The 27,760-nt window shown below is 38.6% G+C and overlaps 2 protein-coding genes across 3 annotated transcripts in view; one reads left to right on the forward strand and one right to left on the reverse strand.

Annotated features, from left to right (window-relative positions):
- Positions 1 to 27,760, reverse strand: part of LRRN1 (leucine rich repeat neuronal 1) — a 467,756-nt gene that overhangs the window by 224,207 nt on the left and 215,789 nt on the right. The window lies entirely within an intron of this gene.
- On the forward strand, positions 951 to 26,598 carry CRBN (cereblon). 2 transcript variants are annotated; one of them, XM_069811798.1, is made up of 11 exons: positions 951 to 1,102; positions 4,532 to 4,644; positions 4,810 to 5,012; positions 6,057 to 6,206; positions 9,657 to 9,819; positions 14,025 to 14,087; positions 14,821 to 14,905; positions 16,564 to 16,679; positions 19,749 to 19,813; positions 21,344 to 21,475; positions 23,039 to 26,598. In XM_069811798.1, the coding sequence occupies exons 1-11, from the start codon at positions 1,036 to 1,038 to the stop codon at positions 23,220 to 23,222; spliced, it is 1,341 nt and encodes a 446-aa protein (XP_069667899.1). In that variant the 5' UTR covers positions 951 to 1,035; the 3' UTR covers positions 23,223 to 26,598. The 2 variants fall into 2 exon arrangements, with proteins under 2 accessions (XP_069667899.1, XP_069667900.1); XM_069811799.1 differs by having other exon boundaries at positions 956 to 1,102; positions 4,535 to 4,644.

The following is a 27,760-nucleotide window of genomic DNA, read 5'->3' on the forward strand; positions in this document are numbered from 1 at the left end:
GCGCACCTGAGGTTTGGCACTACGGAAGACGTTAAGCCATGGACGCACCTCAGATATACTCCGCCAACCACCCAGACGCTTTTCCGAGGCACCAGTCTGGCACCAGTACCGCTTTTGAGAAGGTTATTATGGGGAGCCCGTGCTGAGCGTTCACACAGCGGTGTTCCCGAGTGGAGGGGAGGTGACGGACAGGCTGGATCTTCAGGAGAAGGCCGGGGAGGCCCGGCCGTGCCAGCTGTGCGCGGGTACCGAGGCCTGTCCCCAAAAATAACGCCGCTCGCTTCAACCTTCCCGCGCCCCGGCTCCTCTCCCGCTCGCGTTTCTGCCTCAGCAGGATCTGGTCTCCCTCAGGGATCCGGTCTCCCTCAGGGATCCCTGCTGGGATTGCACGTATCTAATCGTTGCCTTTACGGTTTCTGCTTCAAGCCGTTTACCCAAAGGGTGACCCGCCATGGATTTCAGTCACATCCGTCCCCTTTCCCAGAACTCGGGGACGGGGCTCGGTCACGAAAGCCCTTTCCCGAGCAGCAAAGCGGGTGCCACCTCGGCGAAGCTGTGGCGAGGTCAGCCATGGCGGAGCCCTCCCAGGAGAGGCGGCACCCGAGGGACAGCCACGGCCTCGTCCCCGCTGTGTGTGTCCCCCCTCCTTCTCCGAGCCCCACCGGGAAGACCTGTCCCTCCCCGGGGGACACGGCACCGCCGCCCGCAGCGGCCGCCCTCCCCTCAGCTCGGCGCTGAGGGACAGCCCCGCTCCCGCCGGCGCTCCGCCGAAGTATAAAATAAACGCCTGGGGAGCCGGGGCGGGTCGGTACGAAGTCCCCCAGAGCCGGCGGGCCGTAGCCGCCGGCGGGCCCCCTCAGGCTCCCCGAGAGGCGCCGCTAGAGGCCGCCGCGGCGGCGGCTCCTCCTCCTCCTCCTCCTCCTCCTCGTCGTCGTCGTCGTCGTCCTCCTCCTCCTCCTCCTCCTCCTCCCACCACCGCCTCCTCCCCCGCCTCCGCGCCGGCGGCTTCCCAGGCTCCTCTCCGGGTAAACAGCGATGGCCGCCGAGGAAGGAGGTGGTGATCCCCATAATAACATGGGGAACCACCTACAGCTGGTGCCCGGTAATGGCTGCGGCCGGTTGGGGGCGTGGGGGAGGCGGCGGGGCTCCGGGCCGGGCCGGGGCCGGGGGCGGGCGTGAGGCGCCGGGCCGGGGTTCCGCGGGCGGGAGGCGATGTGGGGAGCGGGGCCTCCCTGCCGCGGGCCTGAGGAGAGGGTGAGGGAAGGCGGCGTGGGGCCAGGGAGGCTGCGGGGCTGTGTTGGGAGGAAGGGGAGCGCTGGGGACCCCGGGCGGCGGTAGCGGGGCGGCCCTTCGGGGGGGTGGTCGGCGCTGTAGGGGCAGATCTGGGCTCATGGAGCCGCAGCCGTACTGCGGCCACTAAGGCTGGTGGTTTACGGCCCGGATTGACCCGAGTCCGGAGTTGCGCGGTGCGAGAAGAGAGAGGCTCAGTCCGTGGGTGTTCAGGCGTTGGGCGGCTGATGGGGTGAGACGTGAAGTTTCCACCGAAGCGGGCAGAGGCAGACACTTCTCTGTAAATTTGGACCGCTGTAAAACCAGACAAAGTCTGCGGAGAACATTTGTTGTTCGAGAGAGTCTCCTCTTGGATGTAAAGGCTCTCCGATGCCGTTAGTAGGGAGGCAGGAGGTGCTGTGCGCAGCACACGAGGGCAGGGTCGGGTTCCACACGCTGCCCAGACTTCTGCAGTGTTGGTGCTGGAGTTTGTAGGACAGCCTGGCTTGGCCATCCACAGACACCAGCGTGATTCCTCGTGGAGACGCCTCTTGCATAATAACGTGCGTTCTTCTGATTTAGCGTATAGTGCACCCAAACCGACAGGAGAGCATAATGGTTTTGGAAGCAGCTCGTGCTAAACTGGAAAAAAACCATTATTTCAGAATAAGCATGCAGAGGAGAACGTAGCAGTAAGTCCTGCCCGTAACCAGTGTAATTTCCTGTAGCAGGAAACTCTATGAGCATTTTATGCCTGTCTATTTAAACTAATATCAAAGTATTTCCTGAATGTTTTAGGAAAATAGCCTTGATATTTCCTACACTGTTCCTGTTTTTTCAAATGAGGTTCGTATTTCCTCGTTTCTGCACAAAGGTGTTGAGAGTAGATTTGGTAGTGTTAGTGGGCCAGCGTGAGCATCCGGGAATGCCTAACCTGGCATGAAGGAACCGTGAGCCTTGTCATGCAGGGTGCGTTCGGCGCTTGCCTTTCCCTCCTTTCTGTGTACTGGAGGTCTCGCTAATCTTGAAATAAGAAAATCAACAACAAAAAGTATAGTTAAGGGTGTAAAAGATGCAGTTTCTTTTGCCTTCTGTCTCCTGTTCCTGTAGTGTGTTGGAGGAGGAGAGTGAAGACGGTGGTGTTTTTTCAACATTCACATGGTGCTGCTGCAGTAAAATGAGTCATCGTTCCTTTCTGCCACCACACAGCAGCTAGCGTGTGTTTTTGGCAAGAACGAGCAAAAGTTTGCAGGGCACAGTTCTTTCTAATCAACTGCTGTTAATTCCTTTTGTGTTCAGAAAAACAGTGAAACGGCCTCTTTCTAAAAGGCTATTAAAACTGGTAATGATTAATGCAACTTGATGAGAGTACCTGCAAACCAGAATATAATTTCTGATGAAGTCAGCTTCCCTCCCCCACCCCACACTGCTGTCCCAGAACCAAACAAAACCTCCCTACTCTTTCCCTCCATCAAGCTAAGCAAAATGCTGGCCGTTTTCTACATCTTAAACATTTTGCAGTCATTTATAGGTAGGGTTCCTAATGTAATATAATGGAAGAGAAATTGCCATAGAATAGAAATGGAATATTTCTTGCAGTAATTAGGAAGATGATGTCTTATTGCTTTAAGTTCTGTAATTAGGTAAAACACCAAAGAGAGTCTGTAACCTCCTTTCTTGTCGTGCTGGATCATTTCTTGTTGAGAAATACAATATATGATGGATCCATAACATTAGCATGTCATGCTGTGCCTCCTACAGGCATAATTCTGTAAACTATGCAGTATTTAAAAAAAAAAAAAAATTAAAATGAGGTGAAGCAGAAAGAAGACCATTGACTAAACATTTTGTAAAGAATACATTTAAGAAATGTTTCTGAAGGCTGAAGAGGGAAAGAAAAGGTTCTTCAAAACCAGCTTATAATGTCTTCTTCATTGTTCTTTTGTGCACCCACTCTCAGAAATAGTAAGATCTCAGTGAAAGAGGGCGGTGGTGCTCCCATTTCTGAAGGAAGACTCCTTCCTTCTGCAGCATCTTTCTTTTGTAAGATTTGCCTACAGTACCTTTCAGATAAGATAATCACTCCACCTCTTGAATTTTCAGCTCTGGATTATTTCTTAAGAAGATACTAATTGCAAAGGCAGGCAACTAGATAGGCTATTGTAAAGATATTTTTTCTGCCTATCTTGTAATATAATAGCTTTTGAGCTCTAAATGATGTTTTTCAGCACCATTAGGCTTATCCATTACTCAGCAGCTATTGGTATAAGAATCCTGCAGATTCGTTTGCAAAGTTTATGATAACATGTATTTTAGATATAGCATGGTGTATAAATACTGTTTGTGTTAAAAGAAATAGGATCAAGTAATATAGTTAGAAATGTGTGAAAATTACATTGCTTTTGTTTTGGGTGAGTATTTGCAGGCATACATTGTATGGTAATGCACAGAACCAGCATTTTAGAGATAGGTATATTTTTTATTATCTTCACTATGTTTTTTTAATTTATTATAAAAATATCTATAGAGATTTTTATACAGATAAATGCACTGTTTATGTTTCCAAAATAAAACATACTGATAATTTAGTTGTCCTCTTGCCTGAAATTAATTTTGGGATTGACACCTGGAACTGAGAAATGGGAAGAAAATAGTGATTTTTTAAATACTATTTTGTACCTGAACTCCATTGCAGCATCGTATTATTTGCTTCCTTAGTAGTTGCCTTTGCTGGGTTTGTGCATGTGCTGGGGTTTGCGTGTGTGTTTGGTATACACATAGGAGAGACTGACAGCAGTGAAATTATCTAAAATACCGCTAGAGTCTACACAAATATAGAACTTCAGTTACTTTAAACTCGCTTTATGTGTGCAGTTATATTGTTCAGGTTTGTACTACTTCAGACGCTGTATTCAGCATTCTACAAGAAATTTAAGTTATCTGGCATCCTGGTGTACAGACAGAAGACATGTAGAATTGAGACAAGGAAGCAAGGCTGTAGTGAAAATCTGAACTGACAGACATAGTTGTTCTTTAGCCTTTCAAAAATAAATTACCAGCTTTTGACCCTTTCTATAGAACGGTGATTTTGCTGTAACAGCAAGAAAATTATTTTCCACATGTTTACAAATACAAAAGTTGCTTCCCTGTGAAAGGCTGTAGCCTGGGAATGTTGAATGCATTTCTGTGATTCTCTGTTTTTTCTCAGTATCTTAGTCTTTGCTGATTGATTTCTACACAATATTCTGTATGTGTTTATTAGCAGAGAGCGAGGAAGAGGAGGACAATGAAATGGAAGTTGAAGATCAAGATAGTAAAGAAGCTGAAAAGCCAAACATCATTAATTTTGATACCAGTTTGCCAACATCCCATGTGGTATGTTCTTTATATATTGTCCATTAAATAAGTCTTGAAGAGGTTTTGATTGTTTCTGTGTAATTCTATTGTAATGTCCTTAAGCCAAAGACCTAGTTTTACTTTATCCTTGTAAATCAACGAAACCTCTTATACTACTGTCATTTCCTTACTTATTTTTTTCAGTATTTAGGTTCTGATATGGAAGAGTTTCATGGAAGAACAGTGCATGATGATGACAGCTGTCAGGTGATTCCAGTGTTGCCCCACGTGATGGTGATGTTGATACCTGGACAGACGTTACCTCTTCAGCTTTTTCGCCCTCAAGAGGTTAGCATGGTGCGGAATTTAATTCAGAAAGACAGAACATTTGCTGTTCTTGCATACAGGTAAAATACACAAGTGGGTTTACTGATGGTATGCAGCATGTATTTTTAGCACAATTTCTTTGGATACTAAATCAAAAGCAGATGGTTGCATCAGTTCTGTGGTGAATAACATAAGTTGTGGCTGGAAATTGACAAAAATTGTCTTCCAATACATAATGAAAAGGTTTTCCTGTCACACCGGGTAGCTGCTTGACAGTATCACATGTTTGTATAGAGAAACAGTAGGTGTTGATCTGCTTTCCTTGTTTGAGCATCCTCTTGATTTCAGTAACTGTTTGAATGTACTGCTCCATCTTGCTTAAAGAATAAGCCTTGATCTGAAATGTAAAAATCAGATTCTTGTTTTGAGAACTGTATTCTTGTAAAGGTGTATTTGCTTGTCTCGTGTGTAAATTAACAAGCACAGACCAATGTTTCTCAGTAGAGTGAGAGGCAGGAGGTGATAGAAAAGCGGAAAAGATAAAGGCTAATCTGTGCCAAAAGAAGTTGGGAATATTCCTCCCTCTTCTCCCCCCCCCCCAATTTACTATGGTTTAAATATGTAGGAGGTGGGAACAGCTATTTTTATAAAGTCAATCTGAAGAATTTTGATACTTTCAGTATCCGTGTTTCAGATGTGGATACATTGGCGATCCCTGTGTTCCCAGAATTTCACCTCTAAGACCCTAAAATAAAACCAAGTCAACTGGCAAAAACCCCCAACCAACCAAAACATTAGAAATTGCTTTTAAAATGGAAAAATAATGATTGCAATTAGTTTAATAGGCTGCCCAGGGAAGTGGTTGAGTCACCATCCCTGGAGGTATTAAAAAAGCAAGTAGATGGGGTACTTCAGGACATGGTTTAGTGGGCATGGTTGATGGTTGGACTCGATGATCTTGAAGGTCTTTTCCAACCTAAATGATTCTATGAAGGTATTTTGCCAAGTTTACTTTTTTGATAAGACTAATCATGTACAGTCAGTGCAGGTAGACTAACTTGTGAAATCTGAATGAACAGTGCAGTCTGGAGGGTAGGTAACCTTTTTAATTCTGTTACTTTTAGTAACGTTCGTGAAAGGGAAGCACATTTTGGAACAACGGCAGAAATATATGCCTACAGAGAAGAGCAGGAATATGGAATTGAAACGGTCAAAGTGAAAGCAATAGGAAGACAGAGGTTCAAGGTGCTTGAAATAAGAACCCAGTCAGACGGGTAAGAAAAATATGTATTTAGTTCTACATACTGCAAATCATGTTTCACCAAAACATTTACGTTTTACTGCAGGTGCATCTGCCCTTTCAGTCACGCAATTGACTAATTAATATAGATATTAATTGAATGCTTAATCAGTAGATTCTCTTGTTATTAAGGACTTCTGACATTTCCTGTTCTAAGACTCATGTTTTAGTTGTTAATAACTTTGCTATAAAATTCTCTAAAGAATATCTACCTGTAGTTTGATTTGATGTGTGTGAGAAAACATTTGTCAGAATGACTTTGTTTCTGAAAATTAAGTCAGCAAAAATAATGCAAGCAAATCAACACCTAAGTTCTAAGGCTTTATTTAAAAATCTCTCACAACTGTTTCAAACCAGATGTGAAATGAGAGTTTACAATATCAAGTGTCTGCCTTCTGTTGTCTTGTGGAAAGCCTCCCTGATAGTGACCGGATTCCATTCCTTTGAAAAATTGTAACTTTCATTTTCTGAAAGGACACCTTTCTAGAGATGGTCTGTGTTGGACGTGTTCCACTTAATAACTATGTGCAATTGCAGCTCTGAAAGGCTGCAGGCAAGGGTCTGACACTACAGCTAATAACAATATGCTTGTATATTTTTGTTCTTTGAGTGATCTTTAACTACTGAGCCTCAACAGCATGCAGAAGGATTCAGCTGCATGATTCGGATATGGAGAGGATAGTGACTGTGCTCAGAGGGGTGGTGGTTTTCATGAGAAGCTCCCCATGAAAGGGGGGGACTAGAGTCTGGTAATAATCATGAGAAACAAGTTGCTTCTGTAGTTAATTTTTTCCTTTGTAAAACATAAAAGCACACTGTGCATAAATATTTGAATATGAAAATAGGTTCTTGATTTTTGCTAACTGGAAGCAGCCCTTCATTTTTGGTTTCTCAAATACTAAATCTTGTTTATTTTAACCATTGTCACATTGTCTAAACCTCCTTACCTTCAGCAAGTCTTACCTCTTCCTTTCTGACCATTCACTGATACTTCACTGATAGAAATGTGCTACTTCCGTTACTGGTTGGCAGTTCTTTCCATGTGCTTGTCAAACATGCTCAAATCAGCTTTGATAGGAGTATTCTCTTTTACATTCTTTTATAGTCCTGTTCTTGTTTATATTCCGATGTAATACCTGTGATATTCAGAGGCTCCTCATCTAGCCAGTTTTATCATATTATGCAATTAATAACTTTGTCCATTTATGAAAGTGACTAAGACCCTTAATATTTAGTTAAGAGTATGCTGAGTCTCCTGTCACTTTCAAGTTCTTCTTGACACCATGCTCTGCACCATGCATTGCATCATGTGCCTCTATCAACATCACTGTCCAGAGATACAGGCTCCAGACATTGATCCTGTGAGCATGTGATAAATCTTAGCACAATGGCTAGAGGTTTTTGTAATCTTTCCTGCAAGGCCTATAACATCTTACTCCAAATCTGTAAATCTAGAGCCAATCATCTGTATTCTGCTATTGTTCAGTATAGTGGCATTGCTTTAGGAAGATGCCTGGGAACAGTCTGAGCTCAGCATTTTTGTGTGCTTTTTTGGCCTGCCGCTGAAGAAATTAAGAATAAGTGTGCTACTTGCTATTTCTCATTATCTAACATTTGGTTACAAATAACATAGTCCAAATTTTACAGCTTCGAAAAACCATTGCTTGAACACAAGATGGCAGTACTTGGACAACTACAGTAACAGCATTGTTGCAGAGAATTCGGTATCCAGAAGCAGTTAAGATGTACAGTGATTTTGTTGTGTTGTTAAAGCATTTATTATGATGATTTTGTCTCTAGTGACTAGCACTTTTACACAGCACATTCACAAGTTTCATTCATAAATACGGATCTTTAAATGTATGAAATAAAGGAGGTGAGATTGACTTATCGTGACAAGCTCTAGATTTGTTGGAATGACTTAAACTATATAGAGTTACTCTACTTGTAAATATTGCACATTTTGTGGGTTTGGGGAGCGATCAGTGAACTTGAACCTCCTAGTATTGTCAGTACATTTTGGAGACATGAGCCTGAGTTCTTCAGTTCATCCTGAGGAAATGATCTTCTCTGCAGGTTGTAAGATGCTCTCCAGACTCCTGTGCCAATGTGCTAACTCTTTCTATGAATGAGCCTGGTAGCGTGACAGTTTGCTGCCACTTTTGTCTGTACATCAGAGGGTCATAAGAAGGGAATTGGACAGAAGAAGAATGTAATGTTTCATCTGTACAAATAAAACATTTTCATTAAAGTCATGTTCCTATTTTTCATGTATTCAAGGCAACTAACAAAAGAAACAAACATTACCAGTCTAAAATCCTTTTTGGTAAAGACGGAAAAATATTGAGCTTCTTAGCAAGAAGAAAATTTCCATAGTTCTTGATGTTTCTGATTCCTAAGTGCTTATGGCAAAACATGATTTTTATAACTTATACTAAGTTAACAGAGTTCAGTGTTGTCCCTGTAAGTAAAATTGGAAATTTGTAATGATGTGCATCTCAATATTTCAGGATTTCTGTTGCATAATACTGTTAAAATATAAAGTCTTTCCTGCTAGACAGTATAGTAGCCCCCTAACTGTTGCTGAACTCTTTGCAGAATAGGTGACCTGGCTGATGCTAGGATGTTAAAAGATTGTCAGAGTCTATAACCTGTTTCTGCTGATTTTGAACTCTAGCTAAGCACATAAGCTTTTGTGGTTTGAAGATGCCAAACTGCATTTCAGCTAAACTTCCTTTCTGAGGGTTTGATATGTACTAGCTGACTATTAGTTTATAGCAAAAGTAACTTGAGGAGACAAAAATCTAAAAATGCAATGCTGAGATGGTAGAATATTCTGCTGTGTTGCTACTGCCAATCTGTCTTTAATTCTGTTCACCACAATCCCAGCAGATATCTAGTGCTCTAAAATACAAAGACAGCCCATTGTATCCCATGGAGAAGGTAGCTAACTGTGAGAGGGGAGGAAAAAAAAAACCAGCAAAGAAACTTTTGCTGAAAAAGTTAAAGCAGTGATCTTTGTACAGTTCTGTATGCCAGTGCAAAAAATATTTGGAAGAGAGCTAATTCTGTTTCTTAAAGGAAAAGGAAAAACAGAGATTGCTTCTGTCTTCAATTTAGGTATACCAAAGTCCAGTCAGCACAGTAGCTTTAATAATTTAGCCAAGGGCATGAGATAATCTGTGTTCTAGAGTGGAATACATTTGGTTTGCTACAGATACACTGTATGTTCCCTAAGGTAATTTGATTTACATTAGTACCACTTTAAAAATGTGATGAAATAGATTGCTGCTTAAATTCTATAGTACTGTGTAGTGATTGATTTATTACACAAGCCTATGTTTTTATAAGCAGTAAAATAATTTTTTTAAAATTCTTGTATATGTGTTTATATCTCATCCTTTTTTTTTTTTTTCCTTATCAGAATCCAGCAGGCTAAAGTACAAATCCTTCCTGAGCGAGTGCTGCCCTCAACAATGGCAGCAGTACAGCTCCAGTCTCTCAGCCGATGCCATGTATTTCCTTCTTCAAAACCTACAGCGTGGCAGGACCAAACTATACATCAATGGTGGCAGAAATATCAAAAGGTTAGAAGCTAGTTGTGGTCTGGTTTTTGTTTTTTTGGTTTGGTGGGTTTTTTCTTTTTTTTTCTTTTTTCTTTTTTTGGTGGTATTTTGAAAATTGGTATAAAATACCATCTTTAGAGGAGGTTGCACACCTGGGATGCTAGATGCCAACCTCCTGCTTTTGTTGTGTATTGTGTGATTGTTTATCAGCCATCAACAGTGGGAAAATACATGTTTCGTATTATGAGTCCTCTTTGCTTTTAATTACAGTGTTATTAGATTAATATTATTACATGAGTATGTAATAATACAATTTTTTTTTTACATAATCAAACACCTCGGAGAGTGCTGGTTGGTAAAGCTTGTAGATGATGAAGAGTTGGTGGAAAAGACAGTAAATTTGTAGGATTTAATTTGTAGGCAGGTCAAAGAAGCATCTGAACTTTTACTGACATTGTTTTGACAACAAAAATATTGGCAATCAGTGTTGGCAATGCCAGTGCTCTTGCATTGTACTTGTCATAATGGTTTGTTTTTGAAAGTAAGGAGGCTTCTGTAACTTTTTCTGTGACTGATTTGGGTAGAAGAGGTTTTTAAAGACCAGAGGTGGTTTAGAGATGACTCATATTTCAGTGATGAAACAAGCCTTGTGATCTCATAGTTGTTTGGAATCACGATTCCATTTGCAAATTTTGCTTTAAAACCTGCATCAGTTAAAGGATTAACTTCTATACCTGCAGTTACTTGTTTACAGAAAATGTGGGTCTGCGTTAGAATGGTAGACTCAAGTTTTTTTAACTCGGTCAAATATTCCCACCCAGATGATGGCTGGCTAGCAACTAGGCTGTACTTTATAGTTTTGAGCATGCTTTGTGTTGCACTTTCATCTTGTAAATTTTTGTATAACACATATCTAAAGTTCTTGCTGACTTTTGTGCTTAGTCATCATCTTTGTCAGATCACAATATTTCTATACAGATCACAATATTTCTATACAGTCCACTTATTCTGGCCAATTGCGTGTGTATTTCTAAGTCTGTTTTTTTATTTATTAGTATTTGTTCAACACATTTATCGTCTGGGATAGTTAATATGTAATCCTTATTTTTTCTTTTTTTTTTTTTAAAAAAAAAAACAAACTGAATTTAGAAATTTTCTTAAACTTTATTATGCTGCTAAAAGTGACAAGATAGGAAAGGGTCATAGAAAGCTCTTAATTTTTTTTCATCCACTCTACATATGTTGATATAGTAGTTATTAGTGGAAGATGGTGCTTTTACACACCAAGTGGGTGAATTAACAGTTCCATGGTCTTACCAATTTTATTTCCTAGAGCTTTTTAGTAAGTATGCAGACTTTACACTCCTTTAGAGAGCTTCCAGAATTTTATTTACTTGACTCCGATTAAAAAAAAAAGGAAATAAAAAAAAAGTAGAATCATTATCAAGATGTTGGTATTGTCATTAGGGAACTAGGTTCTGCCTTCCTATTTTTGCTTCACTGGTGCAAATTCTGTCTCCGCTTGTTTACACTATTTTTGCATCACTGCAGCTGTGACAGTGCTTGGAATCAGGAGGGAATTCACACTGAGATCATAGGGCAGAATTTTCAAGAGTCCTAAATGGCTAATGCCAGGCATAAGCTACAAACTTTCGCGTTGCTCAGGGGAACAATAAGGTGTGATTTGTGCTAGAGACAGCTGTGCTGTTTAAAAGGTGCTAAAAGATGCCTTTAAACAAGTGAATGTGCACTTTTACCAGTCAGTATACAGCGTTTTCCTTTAGGAGTCTGAAATAAAATGTACTGTTGAAAGGATAATTTCGCTGGAATAAATTGTTTCCCATAATAAGCACTATGCTAGCATATTGTACTAGCATAGTTATACCAGCAAAAGCCTTTCAAGTGTAAACCTAGCTCATTCTGAGGCACAGTGCAGGCTTTTCAAAGACCAACTATCATGAACAGTGGACAAATATGCACAGTAAGGTTAATGGGACAAGAGTTACCACTGAGGTCAGTAGGAGAGGATGTGGTAAAACGGGACAACCTGGCACTTTTGAAAAAACTAAAATTGTGGGTTATTTATTTATTATTTAACCCACCGTTTTGGTCAGTGGCATATAAAAGGAAAGATACCTTGAAGTTTTCTGTATCAGTAGGGATCTTCAGAACTATCTCCAGAAATTAATACAGAATCCTAGTAACTCTCCTTATTGTCAGATGCAGTTGAAGTTTGGATTTCTTTTTTTCTTCAATGGTGTTGTACTCTGTACTCCCCCCCCCCCCCCCCCCCCCAAAAAACCCCAAAACCAAACCAAAGGAAAAAAACATTAATAACAAAGAACTATTGATTCTGAGTTTTTGAACAAGTTCATCTATGAGTTAACAAACCCAGAAACACTATGCTTCGGGGTGGGGGGGTGGAAATCCCTTTCCAAGACTGATTCTGTCAGATGATAGCTGAAATTCAGTGCACCTGCTGTAAGAAGAACATGTTTTGTGGACTGAGATGCAGATCCAGAGTAGGACCATTGTCCTGTCAACCTCAGTCGCTCTGTTGATGTCAGTAGAACTGTGACTGTTTCCAGTATGACAGGTTTGTACCTCTGTATGTTTGCTAACATAATGAGAAACATCAGAAAAAGGAAGTTGCACATTAAGAATAGTTTCTGCTTCATACAAGAGCTGACCCTGTGTCAGCTGTTACAGAAAATATACTTGCTAATTGAAACAGTAACTTGAGTTTTGGTGTTTCTGAGTCCTTTCTTCAAAGTACCATTTATTTTCTGTGGATTTTAGTCTCTGTTGCCTGATTTTTCTCATTTGTAAAATAAGCATAGTTGCCCTCAAAGGGAAAATTAAAATTTAATTTGTAAGTATTTATAGTACAATTTGAGATCCTTTTCTGGAAAGCGGTGTGGTTATGTAGGATACTGCTTTTTGCATTTTTATTAACCTGAACCTATAAATTGAAGTGTTCAGAAGTCACTGTGGAGAATTGGTTAACTACGCAAATAACCTTACACTGCTGGAAATTTGTAGTTAAGGAATGTGGTTATGATCTAGAGTTTCTTGTCTGCAGGATACACACAAGCTACACACAAGCTGAAGATTTTTTTAGAGGTGATATTAGTGGCCACTTGTATTTTTTTTCATCCAAATCTTCTCTGTATTGTTGTATAGATACTTTCGTACACAATTCAAGTGAATGTGTTAGTCATGTTCAGTGAAGTATGATACAGTAGCATGGGCCGCTCCTATTAGTAAGATTTTTATTTTGAAAGCATACCCATTAATAAAAAATAGTTGTGAGACCTTCAGGGTTTTTTTTTCCTGTTGTTTTTGTTTTCCTCTTCCACATTTGTTTCTTACTCAGTGCTCCATTTGGGTCTGAATTTTTCTTCATAGGATTTTGTTAAACGGATATTGTACAATATTTTGTCACTGTCTTTGGGTAGTTATAATAAAGCTTTTTAATAGCTTTTCAGTAGGCTGGCATAAGCATTGATGTTCAGTAAGCATTTCTGAAAATGTGATTTCCATTGAAAATAGGTACTAGAATGAGAGTGGATAGCAATATCCAATTAAACATCAAGACTGCCCAAGTTTTCTTAATCAGTAATTGTTCCGCTGTGAGAAAGCATCCTCTGGAACTCCTAACTTGTGTGTTAATATTTTTAAAATGGGAAACTAATTTGTTAAAAAAATAACTAAAAATATCATCATATATCCTTTAAATTTATATATGTCAGCTTAAAATACCTGATATGGCCCATTAATCTTCTTTGATTTTATTTACTTATGCATTTGGCTAAATTGATATGAATAGTTTAATCACCTCACATAGTGGTTTGCTGAAGTAGCAACAATTGGTAGAGACTAAGGAACAGATGCACTATCTAATAGCACTTAAATTTCTTGAACTGTCTAAATTTCAGATAGATGCTCTTTTGAAAGGCATAATTTCTTATTAGTAAGCATTAGAAATACTTCTAATGCTGAGACAGGTTTTCTGAGAAAATCCATATATTGTCTGTCTTGTACAGAAGTCGTAGCTCTCAATGCATTTGAGAATGCAACTCACTTTGAAGTACTGGTCCTGATAGTGATAATTTGTTGTATCTTTAAATAACCAGGTATCTCTCCTCTGTTTTATTTGTTTGAACAAGAACTGTCCCTAAAATCTGCTAATGTTAAAGAATAAATATTTGTGGGTTTTGTTTTAGAGGAAGTTCCACTGTGCAAGTTTGACATCTTGGCCTCCCTGGCTCTACTCTCTATATGATGCTGTAAGTTCACCCTATATATTACCAAATAATCTGCAATTAGTTTTGTATGTTTTCATATCTAATTATTGGATAATGTAAAAGCTTTAATTTTGTTGGCTCATAAGTTGCGTTTTAAAGAAGTGTATAGTTTTCAGTTTACTGTTAAAAGAGCAGGAAGGGCTTCCCCCTCTGTACAGTTGTTCCCTTGTGCTAGAGCATGTGTCTGGGGTGGATAAGAGGTTCACATTCCTGCTGTGTTGTCTCAGCAAAAACTCAATCCTTTGTCCCACATGCTCCAAGTGAGTGTCCTAACCACCAGGGTGCTGGATTGTCTTAGGTCCGTCTTTCCTGTTGGAGTTGGTTTACACTTTAAAAATTATGTATTTCTTTATATACATATGTATATATGTATATTAGTACATAAAGTAATTGGTGTAAGAGAGGCAAAAGTAGGGAGGAGGCTAGCCCTCATCTCATTTGTACAGTTCTAGAATTTTAAGTTGTCTGCTTATCTCAAATGAGAGTTATAACCACCATGGGCCACTGGTTCATTTTGGTCTGTTTCCCATCCTATTTTGCACTTAGTTTAAAATATGTAGATACAAAATGAGTCTGTAATTATTGTAACTCTTAAAAGCTAATGTCCACTTAGGGAAAATAGCTTACTCTACATTTTGCTTCCTTTTTTTTTTTTTTTTTCCTAAGAAAACAGAAATACCTATGTATTTAAATTAGGCTTTTCTTCTAACAAAAGGAAACCTTGATGGAAAGAGTCAAGAGGCAGCTACATGAATGGGATGAAAATCTTAAAGATGAATCTCTTCCAACAAACCCAATAGGTATGATATTGTTTAGCTTATGAACTCAATTTTTAATTATTTTTTTTAGTTTCCTAAGAAAACAAAACTTAGATAATTGCCTTTTATTGGCAGTCCATCCCTCACTTCCAGTTTCCAATAAATTTTGATGGTTGACTTTGACAAAAGGATGATAGAGCTTTTAGAGACATGAACATCCTCCAACTATGCAGAAACACGTTCATTAAAAGAAATAGAACTCCATTGCGTTCCATGGCAGGAGGAATACAATCTAAATTTTTCCTAAGAAAACAAGAGACAAAAGCATACGAGAGTTTTAAAATTATTATGTAAGTCTAAGTATTAGTATGTATAATCTCTTTGTTCTTACTTTGTATTACCTCTTATCCGACATGAAGGAAAACAGCACCAGTAACCTAATCACAAGAAAGTTGGGAATCAGATTTCATACCTTAGCAGGCATTGGGGTTATGTCCCAGTGAACAAGTGTCTTCTCTGTGCAGCTCTCTAGTATCTAGTAAGATGGAAATTTCAGCTGAAGCCTTTCTAAGGGGGCAAACATTCTTTCCTGTGTAGAATCTCAAATGCCTAACAAGGGGGAAAATCAAATTGCAGCCTTCAATTAAAGTCAATTAAGCCCCAAATGCAGGTCTGGGCTCAATAGTTTAGATGTACATGGAACTTTCATTTCTGATTTGCCTAAAGTAGTGGTTGAAAGTACTTCCCGTCTGCTTTGCCGTGCTGCTTAGAGGACTGTATATGGAAAGCATATGAAATAATCTGAAAACAAACAAACAAAAAATCCAGTATTTTTTTGGCACTTCTTTTCTCATGATTCACAGCATGCTGATATTTTGCTGACTTTAATTTTCAGCTTTTGAATTCTTTTACAGGCTCTGAGGAATGGGATGATTTCCAGCTTAGCAAGGTTTTTGTTAGCTAAATTAAAGAATGACTGTCATAAAGTTATTCTACCTTTTGTGGTTTTGCCTTCTAATACCTGATTGAAGTTGCTGCCTGAGAATTTACTATCATATTAATTTTTATTTATTTATTTTTTAAAAAACGAAGTCTGTCGTCTTGACTGAATATTGTTGGATCTAATTTTGGTGTGTATTCAAATGTGGGGAAAAAAAACCTCCAGAAGGGAGTGTGTACAGAGTATGTCTTCTTCCTTCTCACGGTATAACAGTAAAGAATACTTTCTTAGTACTAAATGAGTAGCATAACTTGGTTGTAATTTATGAAGGAGGTGTATGTTTGAGGGTTTTTTCTTTAATTTTTCCTTCTCTTATAAAAGCATGTCTTTTCTTTTTGCAAAAAAGGAGCAAGTGCAAGTATAAAGCCAACCACCGGTGGCTGGAAAACTCAGTAATTCTCTGTTGAAGTAGAAGTCTGTATCAATGTTCTCCAGGGGTTTGTTCTGGTTTAAGAATACATTACCTTACCAGCATTCTTCAGTCTCCATCATTGGTGATCTTTAAGTGTAGATTAGACAAGTATCTTGGAAGAGGTTTTATGTGTACGTGATCCAGCCCTTGGGCAGAAGGATGTACCAAGATGACCTCTAAAAGTCTATTGTAAACCTAAGTTTTAGCATTCTATCTGTAACTGAGTAGAAGGAGTAGGCTTTATTTCTCTCTGTAATTCTAACAGGCCTGGTACTTTCTCATTTCTAGATTTTTCTTACAGAGTTGCTGCTTGCCTGCCAATTGATGATGCATTACGTATACAATTGCTTAAAATAGGTAGTGCTGTTCAGCGACTCCGGTGTGAATTAGATATTATGAACAAAGTGAGTATTTTTTCTTTACTTGTCATTAAATTGTTCTTACAAAAAAACCCAGGAGTGACTGTTACAATCTCTAACAAAAAAATATGAAATTTCCAAATGATACATCTGGAGAGTGAATTTGGGTGTTCTTTTATTTCTTCCTTCCGCTTTAAAAGTTTTCTCAAGAAAGAAAATGCTCTCTCTCAATACTAGACTTCATGTTCAGCAGCAAGCAAGAAACATATACTAATATTTGCTTTTGTTAGAAATATATTTCAACACCTCACAGCACTTTTTTAGCCAAGAGATGGTGCTAGAAGTCCAGTGTTGCTCATAACCATCTTACGAACATCATAACCCTATATTGACAGTATAATATACGGCAGTCAAGTTGCATTGTGCCATGAAAACTTGTGGGTTTTGTAACAAAAGATAAGTCTTCCTAGTATTGAGCTATTGAGTATAAATCTAACTAGTGGAGTGGAAGGATTTTTGCAAAAGGCATGTATTGACTTCTTAGGCGATACCTTTTTAAGATGTTCAAAAACTTGTATTTCCTTGCCTTCTTTCCATGGCCATGGAAAGCTCTAAACATAGGACAGTAAAGTTTTATTTTTACATAGTATATATCTTCATAATGATATATACTGTCTTAATAATACTATAAGTAATATTATATATTATAACTGATAATGCAGCTAAGTATCAGTCAACGTCGTGTTGAATCCTTTAGCAACAGTATTTGCAATAACATCTCCAACAGCAGTTCAGACTGCTATTCTCTTTCCAAAGAGAAAACACTGAAAAGAGCCATCGGTATAAATACAAGTTTTAACTGTAAACGTATTTATGTGTTTGATAGTGGTAGCTGGAATATTTACCGTTCAATTCTTGAATGGAGAGAAAAATTAATATTTTGTTAATACATTCATATCACAAAGAATAGCTATGTACATCCTGATTGACTTTCACCTTGTGCTGGTTGTAAGCTTGCTGGGGATACCAAAGTACTGTCTCAAACTTTAGCATAACATAACCCCAGTCACTGTTGTGTTTGTCTGTTGGATATAGAGCAGGGGAAATTTTGCCTGTTTGCCTAAAAAGTACTCCCTCTTTCTGGGGAAAAGAGAACCACAGTATCGTTCTAATACTGTTCCTTTTCCCAGAGTTCATGCACTAAAAATGTAAAGGGGAATATACAGAGAAAAGGAGACAGAAAACATCTCTTCCAAATTCTGAGACAGAAATGGACAGGTTTTCCGTGAGGCTCTAACCAGATTAAACTTAATTTGTGTTTCCTGAGTCAGATACTCTGAAAATATTCTGATATTCAGGTGCTACTAAGAACTGTTCATGTTCAGAACATTGTATATTTTCTATAAATCTCAGGGACAAGAGGACTTAAGTTACCGTCATAAAATATCAGGTAAAGTTGATTTTTCGCCTACACCAAAAAAGGTGTTTTCTTCATCAACATGTGACATTTTATTCTGTAAATGTGTTTAACTGTTCTACATTAGTGTGAGAATGGTAGAGTGCATTATGGTTCTTTGCAATTTTTAGCAACACTTATTTTGGTCAAATCCACTCTTTTTCAGCCAGGCTTCTTTAATGAGAAGGGGTGCTCTGGCAGCATAGCATATATTTTGGTTTACTTGAGAAGGATAGACTTAACACATTTCATTGTTCAGAATGTAATTTACAGTAATATAAATGATTATAAGACCTGATCCATTTTCTTTTGTCTTTGGTATCAGTGAATTGCATTGTACTTTTAATAGCTTTTCCTGTTACTAAAGACAGCTTCTGTGCTTATTTTTAAAGGAAAGTAGATCACTCACTTCTGTGAATTCTGCTTGAGAGTGCTAATTGTAGTAATTAGATAGGTTTGGAAATGGAGGGATGGAATTAAGTAGCTGTCTAAATTGGATTCTGAGAGGGATATATGAGCACGAGATTATAATCTGTGAGTAAGGGTGATTTAAAAGAGTGAGCAATAATACATGTTAAAGGGCCCTGGTAGGAGAGAAAGGCCAAGTGAGCTTTAAGAAGGGAAGTGAAGTGGTGTATGATAAATACTATCTGTATAGTAGAGCAATTTTCTTCCCTCAGTCTCCAAGATCAGTAGACAGTGTGTTTAAAGCGTGGGGCAGAACCTGCAAGAAAGGAGCTGGAGGAAGTTGAAATGCAGCAACAAGCCCAGAGCATCTGAATAGAGAAAAGGGCAGAGCAAAGACTGATGTATGCCTGTGTAGTATCACACGAGTGGAGTGCAGGAGTCAGAGCTCCGGGAGACTCAGCAGCACAAGCTGTGATTTACTCCAGGTTTTTAAAGGATATACGCTTACACATGGACTTGTCCGAGCAAAGATCCTAGGTGCAGCATTTTGTTCCAAAATATAGTGGATCATTTTTGGGGTAATTTCATATGCGTTACCCTTAAAAAGAGGTAGAAGTAATGCACCTCCTGAAAATTAATGGTAGTGTTCTACTAAGCTGATTTGACTGCTTATTTTGTGGGCAAAGTGATGAATTGTTTCGTCCTACCTTTTAGAAATCGTAGAAGATAGATTAGTCTGTTATAATCTTTAAGAGAAAGATCAATATGTCTTACATATTTTTGTGAGGAAATTAAAACCATTGATCTGCAGTACTCTCAAATTTTAGAAAGACTTAATGATTGCATTTGTACTGATCTACCTTTTCTGTGTTGTATTTTAGAAGAGCAAAGGTTTTTTCTAAATTAGCTTTTAGAGACCTTAGAAGATTGACTCACTTATTATCTTTGTGTAGTCAGGTCAGATCCTCTTCTGTGTGTGGATTATTTTTGGGGGGGGGGGGGGGGGGGGAAGTATATAAAAATTGTTTTGTCTTTTAGATAGCAATTAATGTTTACCATAAATAAGTAAAATGCATAGAAAAAAAATTTCTCCTTTGATAGAGAAAACATAAGTGACAGCTGCCCACATAAACAAAAGAATTGGTACAAAGTCTGTTCTTGAGGGAAGGGGAGAGATTTTTATTATTTGCCACTGTGCTGACAAGCCTCTGGAAATGAATGGAACTACCCTCTTTGTTTTTCTTTTCAAGTGTACATCTCTCTGTTGTAAGCAATGCCAAGATACAGAAATAACTACCAAGAATGAAATATTCAGGTGAGTTTATTGCTCTTAATCTTTGGGAGATTCTTGATCAGAAACATTGGCACAGCAAAACAGATTAAGCTAGGTTATGTCTTATAACCAGTGTGTTTTCCACAGCTCTAATAAAATCTAAGTAAATATTTGTAGGGAATTTTTTCTATAAAACAAAACAGGTTACTTGAGCTTTTTTTAATAAAAAGTTAGTAAATCTGAACATCACCATGTATATGTAAGTTAATGTGAAAGGCCTTATACTACCTAGTCCAGCATGTTGCCACTGAAGAATTATGCACTCTGCAGTGAGTTTTGAAATATAAATTTGTTACACAGAATTTTTTGTCCTCTTACTTCTGAATAAAGTTCATGACATCCCAAATTTTATTTCTCAGCACTTCATCCCAACTTATGTGTGTTAACAAGCTTCAACAGCAGATTAAAAAGCACTAACTGGGTGGTATAGGTAGGCTCCCAGGATGTTGTCATGTAAGGAAATTGCCTATTTATGTCATTAAGCATTGTAATAACCCTTTTATTTTAAGAATATAGGGCTTAATCCCAATAACTGCACTAGGCAGTATGTTCCCATTATATCTGTGACCTATACAATATCTTCCATGTTCAACGATGAGAAGACTATACATTTTCCAAATAATTGCTGCTCCTGGCACTCTTGTCACTATTTTAATCTTGAATAACTAGTATCTGTCCATCACCTATGAGAATGTGAACGTTAAGAGATGTCTTGGTTTAACAAAGCAGGACTCCCCACAGTTTTCATTTATTGGTGTGATAAGAAGCTGATGTGGTAATTAAAAGCCATCTCTTATCTTCTAATCAAATAATGGATTCCAGAAACCACGATTCCTGCTGTGTCGATATGATGTACTTTAACAGAAGAATAATGAGAAGTTAGTGTAACGAATGAACATTTTTGCTTAAAGTTAGATTTAAAAGTAGCAATATAGATGTTACTTGGTTTTATTGGAAGTTGCTATTCAAAAGCAGCAAGTAAAATGAATTCTGAGTCTGTCATGTACTTTTTTTATACTGAGCTGTAGGTTTTTGAGGGAAAGATTAATAATTGCCTTAAATGAGAGAGAGGGTAGCTGACAGGATGCTATAGAAACTAAGTAACTTGTCCCTTTCATCAGACAGCTGGGCAAGGTTCATCTGAACACAAGAATATTTTAATCCTTACTCGTGATAATATCTTTTTAAATACCTTTTCTGCAGTCCCTATTAATAAGTAGGTAACAGGAATAATTTATGTCAGTGAGGAATGCATCAGATTTATAATAATGGACACTTAAATTTCTGCACTTCCAAGAAAATTTTACTGATATTTTACATTAGTATCTATTTTCTTTCTATGTTTAATAATATAATTAAAGGTACTTTTTCTTTCTACAGCCTAAAGTGGTTCTTTCGCTGTGGAAAATAGTTTTAAGCATGGTTGGCAGTTTTTCCTCTGTTTACATTTGACAGCCTTTGTTTTTTGTTTCTTCCTTGAACTCTGACAAAATTATTAATTGTCTGTTGTAGTTTATCCTTGTGTGGACCCATGGCAGCATATGTGAATCCTCATGGGTACATCCATGAAACCCTTACTGTATATAAAGCCTGCAACTTGAATCTCAGTGGACGACCATCGACAGAGCACAGCTGGTTTCCTGGGTAATAACAGCTAAAAGAAACTTTATTAGTAAATGACAGAAATTTGGTTGTAAATATATTCCTGTGATGGTGGAATAGTAAATATATGACTTTTGAAATATGTGTCATCATTTTGCTCATACGGAAAAGGAGAGTAAATTTTAGGGTTTTTTAATATACAGAATAAAATGGAAAATTCAGATAGAATATTTTCAGAATTTCGCTTTTAATTTTTTAAAAATGTGGAAGTCTTAAGATTTCAAAACATAGTTTAACATCTGAGAGCTATAAACAGGATACTGATTGTCTGGGCGTTTCTTTGTGTATGGTTTTGTATAAGCTACAAGTAATATCATAGTTGTTGTTTCCATGCAGCTTTCTTTGACCATAAAGTAAATAAGTGCAAATGAAAACCAGAATATATATATATGCAGTTATTCTACTGAAATACTTTTTTTAGATCTAAAAACTGAATAAATGTTGCATGAATTTAAAAATGACTAACATTTGTATTAACCTGTTTTCCTTTGGGGTTTTTTGTGGTTTTTTTTTTTTAATTTTATTTTTTTTTATTAGTTTGGTTCTCTGAAACAGTAGCAGAATTAACTGTCAAGGTGTAAAAGTTTGCCTAATAATGATAGGTCTTGCATCAAAATGCCACCCCTCTCCGGTAGCTTAAATTTAATTTTTGTGGCTAGGTAAGCATTCTTCAGGTGCTCATTCAAAAGCTTGACTATTTAACTGTTAAAAATACCTGAAATGTCAAACTATATTTGAACTTCAGTTTCACAAAAATATTCTTTAAATATATTTTCACCAAATCATTCTTCTCTTTGGCCCTTTTTGTGCCAGTGTCAAAATTCATTCTTCTGTCCCTTTGGCAATCATGTCCTCTTCCAAAGCAGCGTAAAATAATATGTTGCTGTATCTGTAGCCAGTCCAAGGTTCTTGACCAATGCATGTACACATTTACTCTTCCATTTTCTCATGTTGATCATGGTGGGGTTTTTTTCTGGATTATCACGTAGCAGTGAGTAATGCCTTAGAGGGCGCATGGAGTATCTGTCACAAGACATGCACGCTTTAGGACTCCCTGAAGAAAACCTGTGGCTTGTAATATCTGGAGTTAATTTTTCTCATCCTTATGCTCCTTTCTTCTATGAGTGTTTTGAAATACTCATGTTCTGCCTTTTAAAACTCTGTTGCTCTGGAAAAGTGCAGTTCCCTGTTAATCTAGGAGCAGTGCAAAAATCACTTTTATTTCTGTTAAGTAACTTGCTCTCTGAGAACCATTTTTTGACTCTTCTTTAAGTGACAGCATTTCATAATACTGTTGAAATGTTGTGCTAATAAAATGCTTTAGTTGCTTTCTCTATTTGAAGGCTGATTTATTTTTTATTTTTTATTTAAAGATCTGCAGGTTTTTTAGATGGGAGCTGGGCACCTTGATTCCCGAAGATTCTTTGAAAATCTAGCTTGAGACTAGTATTAACCTTCTTACCTGATGAGTGAGCTGTGTTCCAGTAATTTTAAAATGTCTTTTCTTTACATGTTAGCATCAACCTTTTGTTTTGTTTTTGGTAGGTATGCCTGGACTATAGCCCAGTGCAGAATCTGTGGGAACCATATGGGATGGAAGTTCACAGCTACCAAAAAGGATATGTCACCTCAAAAATTCTGGGGATTGACACGGTCTGCTCTCCTGCCTCGGATTCCAGAAACAGAGGATGACTCAGGCCATGATAGATCACCGTTACTCTGCCTGTAATCTAGTAACCTGCTTTGGAGATGAACAGGCAGTAGTCTGTCTCTGATGCATCTGCTCAGTTCTGCTTCTGATGCTTACTTAAACTTAAAAACCCCAAGAACCCACACCAACACACAAAAAACAACCAAGCAAGCAGGCTCACTACATTTGGGTTTGGTGTGCATCCACATTACTGTTGTTTCAGACACACTGAGAACTGAAGGTTGAATCTTTAAAATGACAGCTGAGGAGAGGAGGTGGCATGAGACACCAAGAAATCTATCTGGTCCATCTGGACAGGCTTGAGACTGAACTTCCTTCTTCCTTGTATAATTTCAGAAAATGTTTACCGCTATCAACTTGCAGTGAAAGAAGGTTGCGGGAAACTAAAATTACAAATGAACAGTATAATTTATGCAATATATGTACAATGGTAGATACCAGTTACTTGCTGCAAGTATTTTCCATAATATACTTAAAAGTGGTTTTGCTGAGAATCCCTGTTTCTAACTGTGTGGAGTACTTCAAATTTTATGCTTGTGCTGTTTCTCAGATATTTGCTGAATAACCATCGAAGAGAGTACAAGACCGAAGTATCTCTTCTGACTGATACTGACTTGGTACCATCAGTGGCAGTGCTGTAACTGGCAAAAGTGATAGTTCCTGCTGCCTGCAGCTAGAACAATTGCTTTACAAGATGCCCTTTGAAAGGAGCCCATGTGCAGTATTCGGTCCTTACAAGTTGTCTGATCTATGTAGTCTATTTGACTTTAAAAAGTCTTAAATTTTATTGGTACAAAATATACAGGTGAGTCCCAGAACATAAACTACATTGTGATTTACTGTTGAATGTGCTTGCATTTACTTCTCATAATTATTTCTGTGAAGATTAGTTTACCAGCATACGTGTCCAGGGTTCTGTGAAGTACTCTCTAAAATACATAACTATGGTGATTTTTCAGTAGTATTTATTTTGACAAGGGGGAGGCAACATCTCTTTAATTTTTTTTTCTTTTACACTTTCATATCATAAAGTAAAATTTCACATTATTATCCTTACCTTACAAAAAGCAAAAGTTTCTAAATAAAATAAATAAAAAGCATAAAAGGCAGTGCTGCTTTTTTTTTGTCTGAAGTGCTGTCTATGCTGCAGACATCAGGTGCCAAAATGGGACAGCTTTTGCCACTGATTTATTGGGGTTTTTTTTCCCTCAGAATGCACTTTGGTGATGGAAACTGAAGATTTCTTCAGTATGTTTGTGTACATACACACCTGTTTTTCTTTTGAAGCTTTATCATTCACTCTTTATTTCTTCACAGTAAATCTTTGAGAACTTGTATTGTTAAATACAATGACACAAAGCTACTTAAGATTTAAGATATCAGCCGCTACTTGGTGGTTCTCAATCACACCCCTACACCAAACATATGTAGCATGGACAGATTAGTTCAGTGAAAGGCCAAGTCAGACCTCTCTCGAAGTAGCTGATTTAAATGGTAGTGTGGTACCTGCTACAGTGCAGCTGAAAAAATACCCAGATGTGAAAAGATGCTAGATGCTGAACGGCTGTTAGGGTAGTTTATCATGCTAGGTATGTAGAAACTAATGATTGTGTAACTCAGGTTTAGTTCTTTGAAGCCTTCTACCTCTGTGCTTCTGTGATAACTTTTGTTCTCTCCCTAGACATCTTTAATACCGTATTTAATTCTGTGTGCAGTGCTCTGACATGCCAGTGAACTGTGAAAAGCAATACTACTTTGAATATAATTCTGAACAAATAGAGGGTGAATGATGGCTCATTTTCTTCAAGAAAACATTCTGTATTTTGATTATGTTTCTAAAATAAGCTTCCAAAAGGCTGAAATGATAAGCACTAGTGTGAGAGTGAGACCGTGAAACCTCTGTACTTGGATAACCACTGAAATCATACTTAGCTTTCCCCTCACACCCTGCACATGCACAGACACACACAACATGCATGTGTGTGCACACAGGCACACACACATCTTAGCTGTAGACTTGGTTTATTTTTTCCCTCAAAGATACTTGTATCTGTTGTTCCCACTACCCTCAGTAGGGCTTGCGGGTGGCAAGAAGTTTGAGGGTGCTTTAAAGTACCTTTGCTGCCACCCGATTTAAGCATTCACTGAGGGTATGGTGGGTGAGGTTTCCAAAATTATTTTCTCAGCTGTTGCTGAACTTCATAAGGTCTTTGGGGTTCTGGCTGAGTCTTTTGGATTGCCTCAACTAAAAATGGCATTATGTTGGCAATGTTTGAATACAAAATAGGCATATTTTTGGTATTGTGTATATATAGTCAAATATAAGCTAATATAAAGTGAGATAAGTTGGGAGTAAATTTAGCACTAATTTAATTTTATTGTTGATGATACTGTTCCATCTGCCTAACCTTCTGTGTAATGTTCACCATTTCAAAGTCTGTGGCACTTTCCAGGTTGAAAATAAGTCTGATCCAAGTTGCCGTATAGAAGATGAAGCCTGCCGTGGTGAGGCTGGCTGTTACAGTGCTACAGGTGTAAGGATGCTCAAAATGTACAGCATGTGACTTTTAGGGTGGATGGGGAGTTGTGGATGGTTCTATATGTTGGTTAATGTTTTCTATGCTTCTTTTTGGAGAGAAAACTACTGGTTTGGGATTGTGGATTACTGACAAATACGGACTTCATAAGCTTTTGAGAGCTAAGTACAAAGGAAATCACCTTTATGATAATTTACTATAGTTACTACATTCATTGGTTGGCATGTAGCGTCATGCATTAATTGGATTGACTTGCTGGCTGCTGCCAAAAGGGGTCATTTTTCTCTTCTCTCCCACCATAATCTGTCCTTCTGATGTGAGATTTAGGCATGGGGCAGTTGCAGGGTTGGTGTTCTGGCTGCGCAGCCACGTCTGCATCGGGTCAGACGGAGGGAGGAGGGACGAGCAGGCATCTTGTAGGGACAGAAGAGGGACTGCCCTGCGCAGCAGCAGCAGGTCTCAGATGGATTGGAGTACCTGTAGCATAGAATTGCTCATTTTCAAGCTGTCGTTGCAATAGCGTAAAGACATCATACAATCGGAGCCTGTAATATTGCAAGTTTTCATATATTTTAGTTTAGTTTTGATTAATAGGTAGAATCACGTAGGACACTTGCACACTGGGTCTAAAACATGTTCAAATACTCTACCGTTTGTTTTTTAATAATGCTATTTTTGTATGTGCTGCAATTCATTTTGTTCCTCGTTTTTTCACCTTCGTTTAATTGCTTTGTAAAAGCTGCGGAAAGGGTAGCACGTTCTCTTCCTCTGTCTGCCTTTTGAGACAACTTTTCAGGAAAATCTTGTTGCTTGCAAACATTTGCAAAAAAATAAAAATCAATTTGTTTGAAAACTGATCTTTTTTTGCTGATTGTTGGGATGGGAACAAGGAAACTGCTTGGGTTTACATTGTGTTTTAAACTGGTTAGCTTCAAAAAACAATACATAAGCTGAAAGAATTTTGGCTTCAAAGAATGTGCAGGATTGGCTGACAAAGGACAGAGAAGGTAAGAAATAAGGTGGAGAGAGTGTAGGTTGTCATTCCAATGAATAATCAAAATGAAACATGAAGTCCTTCATTTCAAGATGTTTTCTATCTCTCATCTGTGCACTTATTTGCTTTAATCCACCTGAGTAATTCTTAGCTCCAGCCCCGAATTGTTTCCTTCTGTATTAACTTCCCAAGGTCTAAGAGCGCTGATGTTTTTTCCAGCATCCCCTTCATCTCCCTTTTGTCCTACAAAGAAAGAGAAATGAGTAGGTAGATACATGAGGGCGTTAGGTAGTGAAAATATGGAGAAGGTGGATCTGGAGACGCTTTGAGGAAAACCAACTGGAGGCTTTGCAGACGAGGGAGGAAGAAATGAGTGTCGGCAGGGAAGCAGCGGGCGCTGGGGTGAGGCTCACAGCGAGGGGAACCAGGAGGTGCTGGTGGAAAGAATTTTAAGCTGCGTAAACATCTGCCAAAACAGGCTTGAAGGAAGCCTAAGTTTAACTGGGAAAGAAGAAGGGAAGTTTAGACTTAAGGTTCTAGTCACAGAGCTCACAGTCCTCGCAAGGCTGTCCTGTTGTGGTTCAACCAGCAGCACTTAGGAATGTGTCCCAGTAATCTGGTTTATTCATCAGTTTTATTAGGAGAATGGTCTCTGGACTGGGTTATGAAAGAAACAAGAAGGTACAGTTTTAGCTTAAGCAAAATCTAATTTGCTGTTAGAAGGCTTAAATTCCGTGTGTGAAATGGGCTTAGTCCTGCTTCGGGGCTCACAACACACCTTCATTTTTCCTGTGTGACCGTTTTCAGAATGTCCTTCTTGCTACCTCGTAGCTGAGACTGTGTCACCCGTTTTGTCTGTCGTAGGGTGCTCACTGGGTGTTCAGCACCGGTGTTTAATCCTGCTCTCCCAGAGGCATTATGGGAAGGGGTGATGGTAACATGCGTCTGTCCCAAACGTGGCAGGTACGCGCACCAGCATGGGAATCTGCCTGCCTGCTCTCAAGCAGTTCTTAGTCGACTTGCTG

Source organism: Haliaeetus albicilla, chromosome 24 (assembly GCF_947461875.1).
Source record: "Haliaeetus albicilla chromosome 24, bHalAlb1.1, whole genome shotgun sequence".
Taxonomy (NCBI): Eukaryota; Metazoa; Chordata; class Aves; order Accipitriformes; family Accipitridae; genus Haliaeetus; species Haliaeetus albicilla.

Excerpts from the sequence above, each read along its gene's own strand:
- CRBN (XM_069811798.1), top strand. The coding sequence starts at position 1,036 with ATGGCCGCCGAGGAAGGAGGTGGTGATCCCCATAATAACATGGGGAAC. Across the intron at positions 19,814-21,343 it reads ACCAAGAATGAAATATTCAG|TTTATCCTTGTGTGGACCCA; the intron begins GTGAGTTTATTG and ends TGTCTGTTGTAG. Across the intron at positions 21,476-23,038 it reads GAGCACAGCTGGTTTCCTGG|GTATGCCTGGACTATAGCCC; the intron begins GTAATAACAGCT and ends TGTTTTTGGTAG.